The following is a 24,769-nucleotide window of genomic DNA, read 5'->3' on the forward strand; positions in this document are numbered from 1 at the left end:
CTCGTGGCAGCGCGCCCGAAATAAGAGTGACGTCCTCGGTGCATCGGCACTGAGCGCTGAGAGCCGAGTAACTGTCAAACAGTGTTTCTCAGGATTATATCCACTGAACGCTCAACCACACTAGTCAAAATGAGCTATTAAAACCATCAGGTATGTATTCCCATGCATTTTAAAATAAATACTGCGAATAATATTGCTGGTAGTGTAAAGCGAAAGTAAATGTTTCAATGTGAAATACATGGCTATAATTGCGTTATTGTTATTGTTGTGTTTACACGATAACCACGCGAAGCCGGACTAATTCACTCGCTTTATTAAGGCATGTGAGAACAAATGCTTTTTACTTAAAGTATAGATACATAGTGTCATGTTCTTGCACTGGGGATTCCCCATATGTTTCTCTCGCGCGCTCTCTCTCTCTCTCTTTCTCTCTCTCTCTCTCTCTCTCTCTCTCTCTCTCTCTCTCTCTCTCTCTCAGGAACAGACTTCTCGTTGCTTTAAAAGCTGCATTATGTAAAACTAGGAATGCTTTGAAAATAATAAACGCTCAAAACACTTGGCCATAATAGCGTCTTCATCCTGTGTGAACACTGCAATGATTTTAATCAGGTTATCTTATGTTTTGGGGTGGAGGTGAAAAGATATTTGGAAGTGATAAGTGTAGCACCATCGCACTTCTAAGAAGCAAGTCAAATTAAACGGTCAACGCTGTTAACTGTAACCCACTTGCTTAATTATGTCCCAAGTTAACAAATTAGATTGCATTGCATAGTGCGCATTTGTTCACTCATGATGTATTTGATCTACAATCTCACTGTGTGAAATGGAACAATTTAAATGATAAATTCATTGCTTACGTAATGGCAAGAAAATAAACAGGATGGAAATAAAAAGATTGCTCAGCGAGGGCTCGATGGTGGCATTTTTGTAATTTACTCAAACAAGAGTGTAATGTTTGTGACTGTGATAAACTAAAAATAATTTTAAAAAATCCATTGCTGTGAGAGCTAAACAGGAAAAGGAGCCGGCTAGTTCAAGTGATGTTATAAAAGACTAACAGGATGACTGTGTACATTTTGAATAAAACAATTATTATAGTATAACATTAATTTAGTATTATATTAAATATTTTCACAGAAAACTGAACTTTCTGGTACCTGGTTAGATTTATATCCTTGTAGCGAGAAATATTTTTAATTTTGAATGTGAAAATACACTCACCTAAAGGATTATTAGGAACACCATACTAATACTGTGTTTGACCCCCTTTCGCCTTCAGAACTGCCTTAATTCTACGTGGCATTGATTCAACAAGGTGCTGAAAGCATTCTTTAGAAATGTTGGCCCATATTGATAGGATAGCATCTTGCAGTTGATGGAGATTTGTGGGATGCACATCCAGGGCACGAAGCTCCCGTTCCACCACATCCCAAAGATGCTCTATTGGGTTGAGATCTGGTGACTGTGGGGGCCATTTTAGTACAGTGAACTCATTGTCATGTTCAAGAAACCAATTTGAAATGATTCGAGCTTTGTGACATGGTGCATTATCCTGCTGGAAGTAGCCATCAGAGGATGGGTACATGGTGGTCATAAAGGGATGGACATGGTCAGAAACAATGCTCAGGTAGGCCGTGGCATTTAAACGATGCCCAATTGGCACTAAGGGGCCTAAAGTGTGCCAAGAAAACATCCCCCACACCATTACACCACCACCACCAGCCTGCACAGTGGTAACAAGGCATGATGGATCCATGTTCTCATTCTGTTTACGCCAAATTCTGACTCTACCATCTGAATGTCTCAACAGAAATCGAGACTCATCAGACCAGGCAACATTTTTCCAGTCTTCGACTGTCCAATTTTGGTGAGCTCGTGCAAATTGTAGCCTCTTTTTCCTATTTGTAGTGGAGATGAGTGGTACCTGGTGGGGTCTTCTGCTGTTGTAGCCCATCCGCCTCAAGGTTGTGCGTGTTGTGGCTTCACAAATGCTTTGCTGCATACCTCGGTTGTAACGAGTGGTTATTTCAGTCAAAGTTGCTCTTCTATCAGCTTGAATCAGTCGGCCCATTCTCCTCTGACCTCTAGCATCAACAAGGCATTTTCGCCCACAGGACTGCCGCATACTGGATGTTTTTCCCTTTTCACACCATTCTTTGTAAAGCCTAGAAATGGTTGTGCGTGAAAATCCCAGTAACTGAGCAGATTGTGAAATACTCAGACCGGCCCGTCTGGCACCAACAACCATGCCACGCTCAAAATTGCTTAAATCACCTTTCTTTCCCATTCTGACATTCAGTTTGGAGTTCAGGAGATTGTCTTGACCAGGACCACACCCCTAAATGCATTGAAGCAACTGCCATGTGATTGGTTGATTAGATAATTGCATTAATGAGAAATTGAACAGGTGTTCCTAATAATCCTTTAGGTGAGTGTAAATTTATACCATGTGTGTTTGAATACTTGATTCTGATTGGCTGGAAGGTGTGAAATAAAACCGTTTAGTGAACAATCAATTTAATCAGCATTCTACTTTAATGCGCTGTTATCACTGAAACACACACACACACACATATAATCCACGGCTAGCTGTTCTTTCATTTAATGCAGGGCTAGCCATGGATTATCCCTTACATATATAACTTTGATATAAAGATCAACTTTAAAGTTGCTAATAACAAAAGAAACATTAAACAGAATTGTATTTAACAATTATAAATTATTGTGTCAGAACTAACATTACCTTCTGGTAATGTCACCAGGTGTCCATGGCCACAGAGGAGAACGAGCTTCCCGGGTTCTCGAGCTCTGAGTCCATGAGGTCATGGGAGCTGGAATCCGTTCTGACCAATCGCACTCTCCGCTTCGTGTTGAGGCTAGAGCAACAGTTCGTGTGCCCGTCCTGCGGTGGGATCGTCCTGAACCCTCACCAGACGGGCTGTGGGCACATCTTCTGTGCTCAGTGCGTAAAGGCATACATGTAAGAAAAATGTATCAGTTATTATACAATTTGTTGTATATCAGCCAAGATAAACATGACTTTGAACCGATATTACTTTCAGTGTCTAAAATGATTTGGCAATGTGTAAACTTTCTTATTTTCAGTGAAAATGGGGGAAGTTCGAAATGTCCTTTAGACAGCAGTCCTATAAAACCTGAGGAGGTGAGATAATATAACTTTTTTTTAAATAAGTAGTCTATTTATCTGCACGTATCATGAGTGTGGCTTAATTTTCCATTATATTCCACTGAATAGCAATTCCAATCCTTGCAGGTTTTTCAGGACAACTGCTGTAAAAGGGAACTGCTAAACTTAGACGTCTACTGCACCAATGCCCCAGACTGTAAGCAGAGGGTTCCTTTATGTAACCTGCAGGTAAAGGGCAAAACGTGACGTAATATGCTGTAAATTGATGATGAAAAACTGTTTCCATCTTTCAGAGCTGAGCAATATCAGTTCTACCTCTCTTTCTCAGGATCATCTAAAAGCTTGCCAGTATGAGCGCATTAGATGCTCCAACTCAGGGTGCACCGACACTGTGTTACGCAAAACCCTAATGGACCATCAGAAGAACGTCTGTTCCTTCCGCCTGGATTCCTGCCACTACTGCAGGCAGTCTTTTCCCGTATCCCAACTGCTGGTCAGAACGCTTCCGTGTCTCAGAAGTGCATAGTCATCTTAGGTGTGTTTGTTTCTAATCTTTCCTCTGAACTATGCCAGGCCCACCAGAAGACTTCATGCCCGGAAGTTGAAGTCGCCTGTACCAACAAGTGTCTGCAGATGATCAAAAGACATAAGGTGTGACTCAGTCAGATACTTTACTCCAGGAGAGCACCACTTTTAGAAAGTTCTTATTGTGATGAATGTGCACCTAGTGCCTTTTTGCAAATCTTTTGTATTGCTCTCTTCAGATTAATATGGAGCCTCTATGGGGACACAGTGATCTTATATTTTTTCCATCAGCATGTTCCCTTAGGGGCTCAGTGGCTTTAAATACGTATTTATCTGCACTTATCATGAGTGTAGCTTACATTTATATTATATTCTACGGAATACCAGTTCCTATCCTTTTTCAAGACAACCTTTTCGTTTGCTTGTAAAACCATTGCGTTCCCCTGAGAACCATTGCATTCACTCGCTAAATTTTTGCGTTCCCCCGAGAACCTTTGTGTTCCCTCGCCAAACCATTGCATTCCCCCAAGAACCTTTGTGTTCCCTCGCCAAACCATTGCATTCCCCCAAGAACCTTTGCATTTGCTCGCCTAAGCATTGTGTTCCCCCGAGAACCTTTGTGTTCCCTCGCCAAACCATTGCATTCCCCCAAGAACCTTTGCATTTGCTCGCCTAAGCATTGTGTTCCCCCGAGAACCTTTGTGTTCCCTCGCCAAACCATTGCATTCCCCCAAGAACCTTTGCATTTGCTCGCCTAAGCATTGTGTTCCCCCGAGAACCTTTGTGTTCCCTCGCCAAACCATTGCATTCCCCCAAGAACCTTTGCATTTGCTCGCCTAAGCATTGTGTTCCCTTGAGAACCTTTGTGTTCCCTCGCCAAACCATTGTGTTCCTCTGAGAACCTTTGCGTTCCCTCGTCAAACCATTGTGTTCCCTTGAGAACCTTTGTGTTCCCTCGCCAAACCATTGCATTCCCCCAAGAACCTTTGCATTTGCTCGCCTAAGCATTGTGTTCCCTTGAGAACCTTTGTGTTCCCTCGCCAAACCATTGTGTTCCTCTGAAAACCTTTGCGTTCCCTCGCCAAACCATTGCATTCCCCCAAGAACCTTTGTGTTCCCTCGCCAAACCATTGCATTCCCCCAAGAACCTTTGCATTTGCTCGCCTAAGCATTGTGTTCCCTTGAGAACCTTTGTGTTCCCTCGCCAAACCATTGTGTTCCTCTGAGAACCTTTGCGTTCCCTCGTCAAACCATTGTGTTCCCTTGAGAACCTTTGTGTTCCCTCGCCAAACCATTGTGTTCCCCCGAGAACCTTTGCATTTGCTCGCCTAAGCATTGTGTTCCCCCGAGAACCTTTGCATTTGCTCGCCTAAGCATTGTGTTCCCCCGAGAACCTTTGTGTTCCCTTGCCAAACCATTGTGTTCCCTTGAGAACCTTTGTGTTCCCTCGCCAAACCATTGTGTTCCCCGAGAACCTTTGCATTTGCTCGCCTAAGCATTGTGTTCCCTTGAGAACCTTTGTGTTCCCTCGCCAAACCATTGCATTCCCCTGAGAACCTTTGTGTTCCCTCGCCAAACCATTGTGTTCCCCCGAGAACCTTTGTGTTCCCTCGTCAAACCATTGTGTTCCCCCGAGAACCTTTGTGTTCCCTCGTCAAACCATTGTGTTCCCCCGAGAACCTTTGTGTTCCCTCGCCAAACCATTGTGTTCCCTCGTCAAACCATTGTGTTCCCCCGAGAACCTTTGTGTTCCCTCGCCAAACCATTGTGTTCCCTCGTCAAACCATTCCGTTCCCCTGAGAACCTTTGTGTTCCCCTGAGAACCTTTGTGTTCCCTCGCCAAACCTTTGCGTTCGTTCACTAAACCTTTGCGTTCGTTCACTAAACCTTTGCATTCGTTCACTAAACCTTTGCGTTCGTTCACTAAACCTTTGCATTCGTTCACTAAACCTTTGCGTTCGTTCACTAAACCTTTGCGTTCCCCGAGAACCATTGCTTACAAAGTTTAGCTAATTTCTTGAACAATATGTGGACAGACTCATGAGGTTTTAAGCTTTTATTTTAAAGTCGCGATGAATGAACAGTTTGCATAGAAACACATTGATGTATTCTCCTGTGTTGGCATGGGTTTATAGATCATTTATGTTATCAAAATGGAGCACATTTGAACGTCATAAGCAACCCAAACTCTCAGCATATGCTGAGATAGCATTAGTTAAACGAGCTGCTGCTGTTCTGATAAGATGTCAGGCTACTTCTTCTTTTCATCCCCCCACCGCGGGTGTGATAAATATTAACCATCACGGTGTTTAATAGTGTTTTGTGCGTGCTCCCTTAACATGGCTTCTCACCTACCGGCTAGCAAAACGGAAGTCTAACACATTAAAAGGAAGTACCTCATCATATTTACCTCTGTTCCACAACAGTTTTTCCAGCATGCTTCCTCCACCACAACTCCTCAGCCTCAGTTATTCCTATAACAGCCAGAGGGGAGTTCTCTGGGTTCGGGCCAAATGCAGATCTCAGAGCCCTTTCCTCGGATAGCACACCAAATATGCATACTTTATACTATATCTGATTATATTTAAATGTGAACTCGTGAATGTTATATTTCCTCACAACTCATATTTTTCCATCACCATGTCCCCTTAGGGGCTCTGTAAAAAGCTGATTACCAGACTTAATTTGCTCATTGCTGCTTTTTGATCCCATTGCAGCTGCAGGCGCATGCTGATGAGTGTCCTGAAGTGGAGACGGACTGCATTTATAAAAACTATGGCTGCACAGTCAGAGTAAGAACACATTCAAATTCAACACTGAAACAAGTGAAAGTGTCTTTTTTATCAGTGTTGTCCTATTTAATGAACTAGGCTGCATTTCTCATTAGCATCGTGAGCTAAGTTGATTGTAGAGTCCATTGGTGGCAGTGGTTTTACAATCTACTTAGGCTTACTATGCTTTTGGGAAATGCTGCCCTCGTCGTTAAATACGTAGGCTTTGGAGATCTCAGCCTTTGAACTCTGTCTTTCATCCAGGATAAAAGAGGGAAAGTGCAAATTCATGAAAACACAGAGTTCAGTTCTCATGTTCGGCTTGTCCTGGAAAGTAACACCAAACTTGAGAAACAGGTATGAAATGTTTTTGCATGTCAATGCAAAATACAAAATGAAACGGAGTAATTCTGGTTTATGAAACATTATCTCTAAGTACATCCCATCAAATGTTATAATAAAAGGGATATAGAAACGAATGAAAATGTGTGTTCTTTGGAATTTCATTACTTAAGAGATGCTGAAACGAATTGCTTCATGTTTGTCTCTTGTAGCTTATTGCTTAATTACAAATCTTCAATGTAATATAAAAATGGTCCTGGTTGTAGGTGGAACAGTTGCAGCAGGATATGATCGTCCAACAGGGGGCGCTGAAGGACAAAAGTCTTGTGGTCAGCAGTCTGGACAGAGATGTCACCATGTGTGACAGCACACTTACTACCTTACAGGTAAAGAAACCCTGAGTTCAGTCAAGCTACTAAGTGCAAAACCGATGATTGTCCTGTAATTTTAGAATCCATAAAATTCAATGGCAAGTTAAAGGAACAGCTCTCCGACCCCACCCCCCAAGTTGACCTGTTATCTGAACATATAGCAACAATAATTTTGTGTAAAAGTGTAAATTATGATTCCTATTTAGGAAATCAAGTTATCACCATTCATTATACATTAACTCATTATTGCCAGTACAGTACTTGGTCATAGTGGTGATTAAGAGCTTGACTAGCTTCAGTATTTAAATTCACATCCTGAACATGCGTACCTGTGGAGGATATTTTGGTATGTGGTCAGAGTGTGCTGAATGATCTGTGTTTGTGTGGCAGAGGTCTGTGGAGGAGCAGAGGGTGCGGATCTGCAGTGTGCAGCGTGAACTGCGGGATTTGCGGGGCGTTCTGGGGTCTGAGTTAAGCGAAGAGATCCCGAGCCTGCGGGCATCACTGGACTCGCTCAGACAGCAGGTGGCCGTCACTGAAAGCCTCAGGGAACATCTGGGTGAGTCGAGTCTGATTGGCCACATGAATGTTGACACTGTTTACTTGTAGAGAGCTACTGAACAAGATGGGTGAAACTTGAAACGCACTCTTCTACGTTTGTGAATGCAAAGGTGTTTGGCTTCAGTTTCACAGATTGTGTTCAAAACCCATGACCTTTAGGTGGGTCAAAGAGATGGGATTTTAACTAAGAGATTGAGTAGGCTCCCGAACATCAGTAAGAAGGCTGTTCCTGACTTTAAATTGCCCATAGGTGTGAGTAACCCCTGTGATGCTAGAACAGGCTCCAACAACCCCATGACTCGACATAGGACAAGCAGTTTGGAAAATGGTCTTATTGCAAGGAGAGATATAGTGGGCATTAGAGTAAACCAGGGGTGGCTAACCCAGCTCATAGAGGACTACCTTCCTGCAGACTTTAGTTCCAACACACCTGGCGGTTGTTTTCAAGTAGTACTGAAAACAGTAGTACTTTTTTTTTGTTTGATTAGGGTTGGAAGTAATTTCTGCAGGTTGGTAGCACAAATGGTCCTCTATAGCCAGCTTTACCTTTAGGCCAAAGGTCAGCTCATGTAGTTTTTACTGGTTTAGACATTTGAAGGCTACTATGTTGCCCTTTTGAGGTTTGCTGTTGTCCAGTCAGGGCCGGGGGAAGACAATACGGCGCTCTGGGCAAAATAGGAATATGCCGCCCCCTACATTCAAATTTTTAAGAGAAAAAAGGCCAATTTATCACATTTTGACCCCTAATGTTGACTTAAGACACGTGTAATGAATTAATACAGTTGACTCACCATTTAAAAGAAGACATTTCTTGCTTTGGCTGCTGCGAACTCTTCAATTATCTTGGAGTAATCCAATTTGCGACAGATTTGGTGCTCAATTGAAATTTCAGCTGATCCATTCAAATGATCTTGTGACGCTTGCTATGTTTACATGTTATCTCGATCGGATTAGAAAAGGAATAAACCAACCCTTTCAATTACAAAGAAATTTAATTTGGATCGAGCTCAATCGGATCAATTAGTGTTTACATGAAGGCTTAATGGATTATTTGGTAGCATGTAAACGTAGCCATTGTTGATCGCAGATAGTTCTTCACAAGTTTGAGATGTTCGTGCTCATCATGGTGCGCCGCCCTCTAGTGTCTGGCGCCATGGGCAATTGCCCAGTTTGCCCAGCACTTCCGCCAGCCCTGGTCGCAGTAATGCAAGAACTTTTAAAGGTGTCCAATTCTGTTCCTTGAGCCCTCCTAACTGCAAAGTTTATCTCCAACCCCAATTAAACCCGATCAAGGACTTCAGGAGTAATAGCAGGGGCGTAATTTGTGGGGGGGTTAGGGGGGAGATAACCCCCCAATATTTAAATCTATGCATTACAACCCCCTCAATATGTATACCATGATCACATGAAAAATATGCAGAACCCAAACTTCAACCCGCCCAATGTTCAAACCAAATCTACGCCCTTGAGTACTAGAAACCTCCAGATAGGTCTGTTGGAACAGTTTGGAGTTAAATTCTGCAAGAAAGTGGCCCTCCAGGACCAGGACTGGGCACCCCTGGTTAAAGCTAAGTTGTTAGTTTTCAGTGAAACGCAAAATAAAGCACACAGTCAGTTTCCATACCATGATAGTAAATTGTGACCATGTCTGTCAAACACCAAAAAGTATGATAAAAGTAGTCCAGAAAAATAACTGTAACTAAATTCCACGATTTCTAAAGCTGTATAATAACTGACAAAAATATTAGCCTGAAAATCTTCCCCTCAATCAAAGCTCTGAAATCTCATTCATGTCTGTCAGATTCAAAATAGCATGTTGATGCGTCAGGCCAGGTTGGATGTCACTGATGTCATTTTATCACGAGACCAGTCAAAGCGTTTGAATTCGAACTTCCTTTTTGGAGATTGACAGATGTGGTTACCAAGAACTGTGGGAAAAGAGGAGTGAGAAGATTGTTTAAAATTTCTACTTTTGTGTTCAGTGAATAATAACATTTGGTGTGGCCCTGACACACCAAACCACCATCAAAGAAGCAGTGGTTTTGAAAGCTGACTCTTGCCTCATGTCACCTGAGTCTGGACCACAAGTTTGCGCTTGAACCCAGCAAAAACTACATTCAATGTCCAACTAGCCTGTATGTTCTAAACCTGCGTGAGAGGAAATAACTCTCCAAACCAGTAGTCTGTATTCGTCCATCAAAAAGGGAAACTGGAAAAGCTAGGACTTCGAATATATGAATAGGTTTCACACCAGTCTCACTCACCACAGGCGGATTGGTTGAAAATATTCACAGATGATATGAAGATGAAAAATCTGCGTGCCCTCATTACTTCAACATTTACTTGCTTTTGCACTGGTTCACTACGCCAAACAGCTAATCAGAATGATCTTAATTGGCCGAAAAGCCACTATTGGTTGTCCAACTAGTGTTAACGGTGCAGAACACATAAAAAAACTAAACCCTTAACGACAGCTGTCCAACAGCCAACCGTTGGCTTGGTGTGTCACAGCCTGTACAGATTCAGAACAATAAATTACAGAGTTTGTTTCTAGTCTTTAGCCCTATTCGGACGGGATTAGTTTAACAAGGGTAGATGGAGTAATACAATTTTACCACAGGACGTCTGTAATATTAATGGCCAATTCGCACGGGTTAAGAAATCTCAGTAAAACTAGCAGAAGTGGGAGGGGTAACTCAGTTTACACACCGCCGTCACCCTCCTGTCGTTATGTGTGTATTACGTTGCTTACTGATATGTGCGCGAACATCCTATATTTATATATACAAATAAAACAGTTAGGTCCAGTTAAACAATGTATTCATTAAATTCAGACTGGATTATGTTGGTAATAGGCTAACATTTAGCTAATGCTAAAAGAAGTTTCATCAAGTGCTTTCGATCTTCTTTTTGATCTGAATGGTATGTGGAAAGCACTTGAGTTTTGCCACAGACTTGTCCCAGCGTCTAGAACGCAACTGAATGCTTCTTCAAACACCTCCATACTAAAAAAAAACCCGCAGAAAACTACTTTTAAGCATGAAATATTCACGTACATATTTACAGTCGGTCTATTCGCACGGGATTAGTATTACCTGAGGTAATTTTTCCGGACCTTTTTACTGAAGGTAAAAGTCGCATTAATCTTCACTGACATTGTCCGTAATGATCACTGAGATGCACATTAGAACAGGACTGAAATCACTGAGAAGCTCTGGTAATAATTACATTACCCCACCTCTCCATGTTCAACTAATCCCGTCCAAATAGTGCTATAGATTTATTACCAGCCTCACACAATACAGTAATATCCAGATGTATCCTCTTTATAGAGCTGTAACAGGAGCTGTGTATGTGTTTGTGTCCCTCAGGTGCGTTAGAGCAGACGTGTCAACGTCATACACGTTTGTTAGACATCCACGTGGAACAGCTGCAGTGTAACGAGCAGCGTGTCCGCCAGCTCGAGTCCACCTCCTTTGATGGGAAGCTCATCTGGAAAGTGCGTGACTACTGGCACCGGAAAGAAGCTGGCATCGTCCTCAACTCGACCCCCTTCTACACCAGTCGTAGCGGCTACAAGCTTAGCCTGCGGGCTTACCTTGGTGGGGACAACTCAGGGAGAGGCACTCACATGTCGCTCTATGTCACGATAATGCGCGGAGACTTCGACTCCCTCTTACCATGGCCGTTTCGTCAGACCACAACGTTAACATTGCTGGATCAAAGCGCCACTAGGAACCACTTGAGCAGTACTTTCATCCCTGATTCCAGCGATAGCTTTAGTCGGCCAACATCTGATGCTAATGTGGCCACAGGATTCCCACGATTCATATCCCACAGTGATCTGGAGGTCCCACGGAACGCCACGTATGTGAGAGACGACACACTGTTCATCAAAGTAAAAGTGGACACGACTGGATTAGAGGACTTGTAGCGCTCCCAAAACAGTGTCCTGGAGTCACTATAGCAGGATTCCTCAAGTCCTGCCCCGCTGAGTTCAGCTCAAACCCGGATAAAACTCACTTACCTGTAACTCTGAAGAGTGTGTCCAGGTGTGTTTAACTGCGTTTCCACCGCAGGAACTTCCCCCAGGAACTAGGGACTTTGTGGTGGGACTCACAGCTGTGTTGAACCAGGGTCGAAGTTGAACCGCGTAAAAATTTCCCCCTCAGAAAGTCCCTGCTCACGAGGTAGCACTTTCTCAAAGTTCAGCCACTTTCGGGAGATGGTCCTCACTGCAGAACATGAAATCCAGGGGGAGGAGTTGGATCCAGATCCAACTCCTCCCACCTTACATATATCTAAACCTACCCATCTCCACCACTTAGATCCAGATCCAACTCCTCCCACCTTACATATATCTAAACCAGGGTTCACCAATCTCGGTCCTGGAGGGCCGCTGTCCTGCAGAGTTTAGCTCCAACCCCAATTAAACACACCTGAACCAGCTAATCAAGGTCTCACTAGGCATACTAGAAACTTTCAAACAGGTGTGTTGGAGCTGGTTGGAGCTAAACTCTGCAGGGACAGCGGCCCTCCAGGATCGAGATTGGTGAACCCTGATCTAAACCTACCCATCTCCACCCCCTGATCCCTAAACCCACCCCTAAACCTACCAATCTCCACCACTTAGATCTGGATCCAACTCCGCCCCCTGGATCTCGTGTACTGCAGTGAGGTGCTACTGACTTTCGGGGGTGGGACTTGGGCGCTGAACATGCTGATTGGTTGAGTTGACGCAGCATTTTGATTGGTTGAGTCCACGCAGCATTTTATTTCAACCACCATTTTTAAAAGTCTGTTGTGCAGTGAGAGTTGTTTGCTATTCGAATCAAAACAAGGGAGTTTTGAAACAAAATACGACTGGGATGAGCAGTCGCACTAAGTCACCACTAATTTGCCTAATCTTCACGGTTCTTTAGACCGCGGTGGAAACGTAACAGTAACAGGTCTGGGGGGGAAAAGTTACTGTGAAAAAAGTTCCTTTCGGTGGAAACGTGGCTATTGATTAGGGTTGGATCTAAACTCTGCAGGACAGTGGCCCTCCAGGACCGGATTTGAGGAATCCCTATAGTGTCACATAATATTCGGGTGAAGACATTTGTTGTAGTAACACTGGTCATGTTTACATGCACAGATCTGAATCAGTCTGAATCATTTCAAATCAACTGAAGGTTCTGAATGTACTGCTCATATGTGCCATATTTATAAAAATATCAGTTTGCATGTGCATGAATGAAATTCTGCACATGAGAAGAGTATGAAGTGTTTCCAAAAGGCCTACAGTATAATTGTTTATGAAGTTATGATGGTTACTGGCTATTTCCAGCCCAGATCCGTTTCTGCAGCGCGGGTCAGTGGGTCTTGCTTAAGGGAGCTCATCTTGTCATAGTGATTGGTGCAGATCGTAGCGCAACACGTTTGGAGACCCTGGGTCATGTCTTGATCTCCCATCCCAGTCTCTCTCCCCTGTTTCTCTGTCTCTACAACTTTAAAAATTGATGCATTGATGAAATATCAAAGGTCAATAACACACATTTAGAAAATAGGTTGAATTTTCATCTTTTTTTACTTGCTTTTCCTCCTCTCTGTTGTGTCCTGAAGACAGCAATGCTGTAAATGATTGTTTTTGACTTACCACTTGAGTTAATAAAGAAAATCTGGACTCTTCAAACATTGGTTCTTGATGCTGGATGCTATCCTTACAGCATTTGTTGTGGAAAAGGTTTTTTTTTAAGCTCATTGGTCATGGCTGTTATTGTTTTTAAGTTAAAGTTAGTTCAGCTGACAATATTAATAGCTATCTGTCTGAATAGCTTGCTGGTTTAATAAGGCATCCCAGTGTATAACCGGCATGTTCTAACATATCTAAAAAAACATTTGCTTAACTTTACAAAGGAGACAAGAATCAGAAGCGAAGTGAATTGAATTATTTTTCACATTTCTTGCCAAATAGGTAGTCCATTCTACCACCAGTTCCTCACTCACTTTTCCATGTTAATTGTAGAGAAGTGGGCCTATGCACTAAACATATATGCAAGGTCATTTTGAATCAAATTACGAAATAAGTACTAAAAAAACAACTATTTTTCCACTTAATGGATAGATCTTTCATTCCAATCATTAGTCAATTGACTTTTGGTAATCGTTGGACAACTAACATCATGCAATCACTTTTGTTAAGAACAATTCACATGAACAACAGTGTTACTTTACCTCTAGTGGACAAAAACATGGACCTCTTCACTATTTTGATTCCTAGATGGATGATGGTTGTTGTTGTGCACTTCTGTTTTTTTTATATATTTTTTTATTTCACATTCGTTAACACTGTATTTTGATGGTCCACTTTAGACATTCTACTAACAATAAGTAACTTTGAAACTACGTGTCAACTAACTCTCATTAGAGTATTAGTAGACTGTCTGCTTAATATCTGCTAACTCTTTATTTTGATTCTCCTTCAACACACATTCAACTAACTATTGGTAACTTTTCAACTACATGTCAACTTATTCCACTAACCCAAACCCTAACAGTCTACTAATACTCTAATGAGAGTTAGTTGACATGTAGTTGCATATTACCGAGAGTTCATTGACATGAAGTCACAAAGTTACGTATAGTTAGAAAAATGTCTAAAGTAAACTATTGAAATAAAGTCTAGCCTTACATTTGTTTATTAGTAAAGTAATCCCTGTTATATGTTGCAGTTGTGCACATTTTGAAAGCCCAGAATTCACACCTAGATCACATGTGCACATATTGTGTGTGTATATTTTCTCAGAGCATGCAATCTTCATATCCATTTCCTCTGTTATATCCCACAAATTTCTTCTCCACTGGTCCCCAATAATGTGCAGACCTACATTGAAAGTGTTTGTACCCAACCCTCAAGCTTCAATGTGAAGTATGATCCTGACACAACCATATAAATAGGCACATTATTACAGGCGGGCAACCTGACACCGGCATGGGTGCTCGTGCTTTGTGTGGTGGGCGACGGGACAATAGCCGCTCATATGACGATGAGCCCCACTAGCTATTCATAGATATTGTCTACAGCTAACGTCTAGCTGTTGTCGGCTGGACACTGGATCTGTACGCTTTTCAGACAAAACAGCTCCAAAGATGTGGAAGAGAGAGAAAATGTGGATGATTAAGCGTAAGTGTCACATTTTGGATGCATGGGATGCCATTGCTTGTGGTGGAGATGTAGCGATGAACATCAGAACTGAGTTAGTCCATTAACTACTCATTTTAGACACAAACAGAATCGTTGTGTGGCATTTGCGTGGAGGTATTTGATGTTTCATGTCTGATTTGTGTTTCAGCACCTACTGAGCACCCGAAGGAGTCGAAATACAGGCCTGTGCTGGAGGTATTCCCCTTCACAAACACCAAACCCATTTACACCCAGCTTGTGGAAAGTCCCGTACTCTTTGTCTGTTTGCGGACGAGAAAAAAAAAAAAGAGTGCTGCCAGGCGTTTGCTTTGTTCCGTGATCTCGAATGGATCGCCACAACCACGTCCTCTCTCTGCACAACCTTGACCAGTTTTGGCAGGTTTGGTTCACAACAAAGCAATGTTCATTTCTAATGCACTGTGAACACTGTTGACATCAGCGTTATTTCAGTTCAGAACTAAAATCATTAAAAAACAAAACAGTCACTTTACTTAAAGCCTTTATGTATAATGCATTATAAAGGAATTCATAAAGAATGTTATAATACAATATATCTTTACATGAAAAATTGTAACCAACGTGGAAATGCATTATAATATATGCAGATTCCTTGTTACATCTAAAATTGGTTGTTTGTCCTGTTTTTTTAATCCAAACTAAAAGTGTAATAATGAATAGACAAGTATTCTAATGTTTTAGCTACAATTATTAATTAAATCATACAATGCATTAAAAGGTGCATTGCAAGGTGTAATTAATGCATTAAAAATACTTTAATAATGTATTATAAATAAAAGCTTTAAGTAAATTGTTATCAAAAAACATTTTAGTTACTTGAAATAAAACAACTGTTATATTTAAATATAAAAAATATATTGTTTTTTAAACTCTAGTTGTCAAGGCAAACTTTGTCATTTTCATTTATACAATAACTAAAGCAAAAACTGAAATAAAATTAATAAACCGTATAAAGCATCAAAATAAAGAGTTAGCAGACATTAAGCAGACCGTCTACTAATACTCTGAGTTAGTTGACATGTAGTTACAAAGATACTCAAGTCACCTTCAATTATATAGCGCTTTTTACAATACAGACTGTTTCAAAGCGGCTTTACAGTGATAATAGGAAATAAAGTAACAGAGATTGTTTTGGCTTTACAGCAGAATAAAGTTAATGTCCAGATAAAGTTCATTAGTTAGTAACTTAGGGGCCGCTAACACGACACCGTTCTAACAGAAAACAGAAAACGTTTAATGCATTCTGGCCATTCATTTACACGTCAATGAGGTTTAGTGGCCTGAAAACACAAACTCTGAAACAAGTTTTGAAAACGATACTGTTCTCCGTGTAAACTTCAAAAACGTGAATCTGTGAGAATGGTGATGGCATGCTTATGCATATTAAAGGAGAACTCCGGTCAATTTTAACATTGAGCTAATTTTTTTGTACATTTGGAGTGCTGTCAGTACAGAGAACAACGACAAAAATCGGTGTTGCCTACACCGTGTTATCCTCTTTTTAAAATTTGCACCCTGTTGACTTCAATGGGGCAAGTTTTAAACCTGCTTTTAGCCTCTTAACATCCTTGATGTGTCATTACAAGTGCCCAGGTCATGTGAGTGATTCCTTCAGAGTGATCACGGGTGAATCTGACTGCAGTAGATGTGAAAGATATTAATAAAAGTGATGTTAATTCAGCCAGCGCACATACCTGTATTTACTTCCTGTTTTCGGTCGAAGTCCACAGTAGTCGATTGTCGAGTTCACGCGCGTGATAACCTATGCGCATGAACTCGACAATCGACTACTGTCAACCATTGAAGTCAACAGGGTGCAAATTTTAAAAAGAGGATAACACGGTGTAGGCAACACCGATTTTTGTCGTTGTTCTCTGTATTGACAGCACTCCAAATTTACAAAAAAATGAGCTCAGTGTTAAAATTGACCGGAGTTCTCCTTTAAGTGTTTAGTCTATAGGTATGCACTTTTGAATGCGTATGTGCGTGGACACAGAGTCTTTCTTTATAAGGTGACATTGCCAAATTACAAGTTTCCATGGATCCATGTGAATGGGAACAATTTTGATAATGGTTCTTCAGAGGGAAAGGGAAGGGGAGGAGGCCTGAAAGGCTTTCACAGGGGAGAGTCTAGTTGACACAATCCCTGCTGACAATTCAGGGATGTGTTGTCGTCGTGTCCAGGAGCAGGTCCTCCATCAGGTCTGGATACGGCCCAGATCCGGCTGACTACAGTAAACCTCAGAATAAGCAGAAAGGCTAGTATTAGCGTAGATGCCATTCTTCTTATGATGTAACGAGTACATCAGGTGTTATAGGAAGTGTTCCCGGTCCGGCTGACCTAATCTATGCAGCCTAATAATCAATTAACTGATTTGAGTAATAGAAATGTAATGTATTATATGAATGCCAGGTCAAAGAGATGTGTCTTTAATCTGGCTTTGAACTGACAGAGTGTGTCTGCTTCCCGGACAATGGTAGGAAGACTGTTCCAGAGTTTTGGTGCTAAATAGGAAAAGGATCTACCGCCAGCAGTCGACTTTGATATTCTAGGTACTATCAACTGGCCGGAATTTTGAGATCGCAATAGACGTGAAGGACTATAATGCGTTAAGAGCTCGCTCAAGTACTGCGGAGCTAAACCATTTAGTGCTTTGTAAGTAATCAGCAATATTTTAAAATTGATGCGATGTTTAATAGGCAGCCAATGCAGTTTTGACAGAACCGGGCTAATATGGTCATACTTCCTGGTTCTGGTAAGAACTCGAGCTGCTGCGTTTTGAACTAGCTGTAGTTTGTTTATTAAACGTGCAGGGCAACCACCCAGTAGAGCATTACAATAATCTAGCCTTGAGGTCATGAACGCATGAACTAATTGTTCTGCATTTTTCATTGAAAGCATATGACATAATTTAGATATATTTTAAGATGGAAAAATGCAGTTTTACAGATGCTAGAACCGTGACTTTAAAATGAAAGATTGGTATCAAAGAGCACACCCAGGTTCCTAACCGACGACGAAGACTTAACAGAGCAGCCATCAAGTGTTAGACAGTATTCTAGGTTATTACATGAGGAAGTTTTTTGTCCAATAATTAGAAACTCTGTTTTTCAGAATTAAGTAGTAGGAAATTATCAGTCATCCAATTGTTTAATATCAGCTATGCATTCCGTTAATTTAGTGAATTATAGTTAGTAGAATGTCTAAAGTGGACCATCGAAATTAAGAGTCACCCATCCTGCTTCTGTAGATGTGATATCAGTGCATGCATGAATAAATGAAAATATGTTAATAGCAATATCTGATGTTGTGTTTTGCCCAGAGTTTACTCCCCCGTGACCCTATGAGCAGGTTCAAGCTGAAGAGAAGTTCCCCTAAAGATGAGTTCCCAAACCTGGACAGAAACTGCACCCTCATGGGCCGAATCCTGGACCTGCACATGTACACGCGACAGTTCAACCGGGCCACGGAGAGCGGGGTCATCTTTGATGACATCATACGCCCCGGACTCGAGGATCCGGGTGAGTTATTCTTTGACATTTACTGGATGAATTTTCAAAAATGTTGTTTTTACACATTTCACACAAACCGTCAGTTCATAGAATGAGTCATAATCTCCACCGAACGGTTAGCGGGCGTTAGACTGCAGAGAAATGAAACCAGAAGCCCATCCAACACTTCTCTGAATGAATGATTCCAGCTATGAGAATAAAAAAGATGTGCAAATACACAGATGACACATGATCCACTAAATCACGTGGTTAAGACTTTGAACATGTAATCATGTATTATTCATTTTTCCATTGATTTCTATTGTGTTTACATGTAAATGTTCACCATTACCCTCACAGAAACTTTTTTTGTTGTTGTACTTTTACATCTGAAGACATCATTACTATGTTTATTTAGTCCTTTTTCTCATGGGAACCCTTGTGAAAAAGATGTACACTTAAGAATACTTGTAAAAAGAGTACTTATTACAGAAAGAGAAATAAGTACTGAAGAGACTCGAGTGAATATCAGGTCCTGGTCCGTATATCTGTGGACCCCTGGGGTTTCATGAAGGTACTTCATTGTTTGGTGTTTGAATTATGTGGACTTTTTTAAATTATTATTATTGTTTGGGGTCCCTGTGAGGGAAAAGGTTGACAATATGTTTAAGTTATGCATTTTCTGCCATAAATGTCCAACCACTGAGAATGCAAAACACACCTTTCTCTCAATATTTGCACATATTAATCATGCTTTGCATTTGTAAACCCTGTCCTTTTATGTTATATTTTGGATCTTGTGTGGCTTTGTCTGACAGATCAGTCCACAGGACCGAAAGCAGTCGGCTGTTTAGCGGGAGATGCTCAGTCATATATCCTGTTCTGTGACTTCTTTGACCGTATTATTGAGTCTTACCACGGCTACAAGGTCACCTCCGACACTGTGCAAGAGAGCGACTTCAATTATGACAACCTGAAGGTACGAAGAAAAGAATAACTAGTAACATCTCTTTAATGTCTCAACAGTGAGATTAAATGGAGACCAAATTTGCTGAAGTATCCTGATGTTTTACCTGAGAAAAAGACTTGTGTCTTCTCAATGTCAAAGTGCAATGATAAGTCAGATATAAACTCTGCTATGCTATCCACTTGACGTTACAGCTCCATACTAGCTGTGCCAGTCATTTTACTCACATTTTACATAGTTTTAGGAGAAGCTTCTCCATTAAGAATCTTTCTTCACAGGGTAAATTTTGTGATTGTACTACAGTCATGAGAGATAGTGCTAAATCCGTAGTGTCAGCATGCTGTGGAAGAGTAAAGTCTGTGTTTGTGTGTGTAGGGAGGCGATGACTTTGACGAGGAGTATGCTGTGAGTTGTGAGGTGACTGTGGGCCGCAGCGTAGAGGATTACTCCTTCCCTACACACTGCAGCCGAGGCGAGCGCAGACAGCTCCTCACACTGGCCAAAACAGGTACTGCAGTTACACATGATCATGGGTCTCCTAGGTGTGTCCAGTCCTGCTCCTGGCTCAGATGGACAAGCTTTATGCTAATGTACTTGTGTTGTAGCTTTGGAGCAGTTGGCTGAGGATCTGCCAGGAAGGCTTTACTCCATAGATGAACTCAGCCATGAGAGTGAAGACCGAGGGGTTGTGATGGACGCTCCACCATCTTCTCTGTTAAAGATCGGTGTGGCTCGTGACTGGCCTGATGCGAGGGCCCTGTGGTTGGTTAGGGTTCATAAGTTGTGGTTAAATAAATGTTAAGCAATTCGATTTTTGCTTATATGTTTTTGCCTTCCAATCAGGTTGAGCAAGGACGGGACCCTGGCTGTCTGGGTGAACATGGAAGAACATCTGAAACTAGTGTCTTATAGAAGTGATGCTTGCTTACAAGAAGCATTTAAAACTATCTGCATCAATGTGCTGAAGGTTTATATCAATCGACTACCTTATCAAATATCACGTTGATATGTTTTAAATGAGAAGACAAAAGGTCTTAATACTGAACCCTGAGGCATGCCATATCCTATATAGTCTATGCTGCGCACACCACAAATCTAAAATGTGTGTTTTTTTTAGATGGAGGCAGTGTATAATAAACGGAGACACCCGTTCATCTGGAAGCCTCACCTGGGCTGGGTGGTCAGCTCACCTGCGGAGGTGGGCACAGGCCTGAAGGCGAGTGTCTCCGTGAAACTGCTACATCTCGCCGAGAACAAACGCGTGGATGACATCTTGGACAGACTACGACTGCAGATGGAAGCAACAAGTATGGCTAAACTCATTCGTGTAAAATCATACATGATATCAGCCACAGTCTAACATAGAAATGTAATTAGGCTGCATTCAAATGTGACTAGTTCCCAACAGTGTGTAAAAATAATAGGGTAACACTTTACAATAAGGTTCATTAGTGAACTACCTTAGTTAATATGAACTAAGAATGAACAATCTATTAGCTTTAACATTTACTAATACATTATTAAAATCAAAGGTTGTGTTTGTTAACATTAGTTAATGCACTGTGAACTAACATGAACAGCTGTATTTTTATTAACTTCCATTAACAAAGATTAATAAATACTGTAACAAATGTAGTGCTCATTGTTAGTTAATACATTAACTATTGTTAACTTTATAATGAACCTTATTGTAAAGTGTTATCAGTACGTGTAAAAAAAAAAGTAGGCAAAAAGTACCCGAATGACCAAAAATTCTGAAATGCGCAATCTACTATAATAATAGACACTTAGATAATAGACAATAGATAGTAATAGACACTTTACTATCCCATGAGGCAACAGCAGACGGGTTGTGAACGGCAGTGAAGCGACTAACGCTGCAGGTCACATTACAATGACAACGTGGCGGATACATCACGCCCAGATTACATTCATACTATTCACCTTATTCCGGTGAATATCGGACATACTTTAGTTCTTACTCTAAAGATGAGAATACTTTTCTGTAAAAGGTTCACAATGTAAAAGGCTGTGAAATTTAGGACACTAATCAGGGCTGATCTCAGTATTCCTGGGGTATTTTAAATGTTCTAGTGCCACAAACAGTCCAAAACATTTTTAATAACTTTTGATCAAAATGGTATAGAAGCATTTTTGGCTCATGTCGAGCTCAATGTACTCAGTGTCCAGTTTCAATCAATTAATTTTTGCTATTTCTTCTTCAAATCCAATGCAACATTAATCAATTTCTGCCCAGATGATATTCACACCAAGCTTGTAAAACAAAACCATTTGCTTCATGAAGATGATGGCAAGAACAACATTTCAATGTCATGCATAAATGAGAATGAAGCTGCCACTGTTATATTTGCATGATTGATCTACTAACCTGATTGTTTAAATTAAAAAACAAACTACTCAACTACTCTAAACAAACTTTAACCGTTGCATTATGTTTAATACACAGGCTTTCCAGGCGTCTACAAAATCAGCAACCTGCAGACCATTGGGTTTAATGAAGTGGGGCTGACCCAGCTAGTGGTGGACGGGGTCAAACTTCTCATCCGAATGGAGAGAAGACTGGAGAACAACAGCGGCATTGATGACCTGGTGCCGTCTCAGAAGTGAAGCAGCCGCCGGGAGGACTTGTGTTGAGTGAGAACTGAAGTGCCGTTTCTCTGAGGACAAGTCTGCACTTCTCATCAACATTATGATTGAAAAGGGACTTTTCGACACTTTTTTGCTTTGTTTGTAAAATATTTTTTGAAGCTAGTGGTTTATTCGCCTTTGGTTTCTATCATTAAGAGTGAATCTCAAGAAAAAACACCCTGGTAATAGCCATTACACCCACACATATTTTCATAAAAATGTCAACATTTTCCATAAATGCAATTAATTTCTTTCTTTCGATCGATTTTGGGCTGAAATATGAACAGGGAATTTCTTTGTACTGTTAATGAAATTCACCCCACATATATATTTTTTGTTGCATTTGCGTCAGTTAACAGACAAGAAAATGTACTATATCCTAAACATAGATGATCATGTGCAAAACAGAAGAACAGTGTTCGGTCAAGAACAACAGATTGCTTGATATAATTACTGCAATGACGTTAGTGGGAGAAAAAAAAAGGACACAAAACATTTTAGTTCAAAGACTCATTTCAAGTAAGCTTTAATGTGCTCCAGTGGGACTGAAGTTGAACCACAGTGGCCCAAGGGATTTTCCGCAGAAATGTACAGTACAATGTCGAGAGAATAAATGGGAAAAGTGTGTGGAAGGACGAAATGTGTTGAAGAGTTAATTGCATTTTTTTTTTTTGGAGATCCTCAGCCTTCAGCTTCCTTCCCGAAGAGTTTCGTTTTGAAAAACAGAAAAGAAATTTGTCCTGGAAATGTACCGTCACAAAATGGAACATCACAGTTGACATCCGAACATTCAACGCCTCTCTGAGCTTTAATCACAGCTTTACCCTTATGTTTAGTCACTAGTCCTTTTCCTCACACTACGCTAACTTTACCTCATCTTCCCTCAAAAGTGTGCACTCACAACCTCTTTAATCAGCATTACAGTAATACAACATAGACAGCATTGCACATTTAACCTTCAATACTTCAGTACAAAAGAACTAGTAGAAAGTACCAGTGGTTGTAATCCATCATCATCATCATCATCATCATCATCTTCATCGTCACCACTTATTACAAAACAAATTACATTTAAAAAAAAAAAAGTCATGCATTCTCTGGATGAACAGTTTCTACAGGTAATAAAACAAGGCATAAACTGGCTTAATAAATAAATTTCTTGTAGTTATTATTAGTTGAAGCTTTTCACGTTCTGGATTCTGAAAGAGAAATGCAGTGTTTCTGAACTGGCTCACATACACACACACACACTGCAGTGTTTCAGATGATGTGTGTTCTCTCAGGAATGTTAATGTAGATGCTCATGTGCTATTTTCTAGCTGATCTGTACATCCAACGCATCCGCATCTGGGAAATACACCGCCTGCTCTACACAACACTTCGCCGTTAATTCTCCGATGTTATGATCACATCTAACTCTCACTCTGAATTAAAAGGATAATTCACCCAAAATGAAAGTTCTGTCATTATTTGCTTACCCTCATGTCCTTCCGTTGTATGTTGTTATTTCTCCATAGAATACAAAAGTAGTAAACTAAACGCAGAACATTTTCAGTGATTAACAACTTACAATTTTGGATTGATACAAAGTAATGCATGGCTATTGCACACAAATGGTGGTGTTTTTTGTCATTTTTGGAGCTGGTCAAAATGGAAATGTCTTTCATGAACAATAACAGCATACGGGCTTGATCGGATGAGGGTGAGAAAATAATAGAATTTCCATTGTCGCATAAACAAATGTTGAGAACATATAAAAGAACGATTAAAACTGGGTGGTGTCAGTCTAAAAAAGCAACAAACTAAACAAGTATGACACGTTGAACATAATTTTTCTGTACAGAGCCCAATAGTGACTATACAACACCTCCACATAAGTAGGCTGAAAGTCTTGTTTTATACAACTCTATGATCAATTCAATACAACAAAAACATTCTATATCTTAACTGTACATGTGGAAAAAGTCGGTTTGAAGTTCGTTACGATAATTAGCTCGACAGATTTTTTTTTTGTCCTGCCGACCCTGAAAGGGTTTCGATATTATTGCAAGATGGTTGTTTTAACCAGGCGTATAATGCTAGAGGTCATGAAGATCGGGGCGAGGGCGTTTTTTTCATCTTTTTGCATTCGTATTTTTAGTCTCCACTAAACATTACAGCAGTAGCTTACAGAAGCAGGAACTCAAAAATGGCGCTCAGACTTCCCGGCGAAATTCCTTTTTAGTGTTTTTTTCCCATCGTATTTTTTCGAACCGTTCTCTTACAGCTTGAGCTCATTGGCAATTTTGGAAGCGATGTTCTTGAAGGCGATGGAGGTTCCCGATATGCGTTTGAAGCGGACGCCGTTGAGCGACAGGCGGGGCAGTTTGCAGACCTCCATCTCCCACTGGACGAGGCTGTCCTGCCGCGCGTCTCCGTGGACGCAGAAGAGCAAGAAGCGCTCGCGCTGCTCGTAGTCGCAGTTGTTGGCGTCCAGCACCTTGCGGATCTCTCTCATCATGTCTCCCGGCTCCATGGACGAGGTGGTCTTCATGCTCCAGGTGAAGCGCAGCGATCTCGGCTTCGAGTCGCGACCCTCCTCCTTGGGTTCTCCGGATCCGCTCCTGATGACAAACACAGAAGCGTTCAGAGTGTCAGGTTTATCTTCATCACAGATACTACCCAGACAGCAACAGCGTCGGCCCAGATCTGGTGCACGAGGATCCCACACGGCCCGGATGTTGCTGTCTGGGTAAACCG

The 24,769-nt window shown here is 41.1% G+C and overlaps 2 protein-coding genes across 3 annotated transcripts in view; one reads left to right on the forward strand and one right to left on the reverse strand.

Moving 5' to 3' along the window:
• Nucleotides 1-13: 13 nt before the first annotated feature.
• Nucleotides 14-22,704, forward strand: LOC307169194 (uncharacterized protein). The gene is made up of 18 exons (XM_079889668.1): nucleotides 14-150; nucleotides 2,763-2,980; nucleotides 3,106-3,163; nucleotides 3,275-3,376; nucleotides 3,477-3,641; nucleotides 3,722-3,799; nucleotides 6,391-6,465; nucleotides 6,709-6,801; nucleotides 7,053-7,172; nucleotides 7,548-7,716; nucleotides 15,053-15,099; nucleotides 18,246-18,444; nucleotides 19,233-19,393; nucleotides 19,757-19,889; nucleotides 19,987-20,143; nucleotides 20,225-20,348; nucleotides 20,499-20,688; nucleotides 21,849-22,704. Exons 2-18 carry the CDS (start codon nucleotides 2,769-2,771, stop codon nucleotides 22,007-22,009), a joined length of 2,244 nt encoding a protein of 747 aa, XP_079745794.1. The 5' UTR covers nucleotides 14-150; nucleotides 2,763-2,768; the 3' UTR covers nucleotides 22,010-22,704.
• The window catches only part of mark1 (MAP/microtubule affinity-regulating kinase 1), a 59,561-nt gene continuing 57,317 nt past the window's right edge, over nucleotides 22,526-24,769 (reverse strand). For both annotated transcript variants that reach the window (XM_079889666.1, XM_079889667.1), the window contains one exon: nucleotides 22,526-24,633. In XM_079889666.1, coding sequence (XP_079745792.1) covers nucleotides 24,291-24,633 — 343 coding nt within the window. In that variant the 3' untranslated portion in view covers nucleotides 22,526-24,290. The remainder of the gene's footprint in view (nucleotides 24,634-24,769) is intronic.

This window comes from Squalius cephalus, assembly GCF_949319135.1.
Source record: "Squalius cephalus genome assembly, chromosome: 13".
Lineage (NCBI taxonomy): Eukaryota > Metazoa > Chordata > Actinopteri > Cypriniformes > Leuciscidae > Squalius > Squalius cephalus.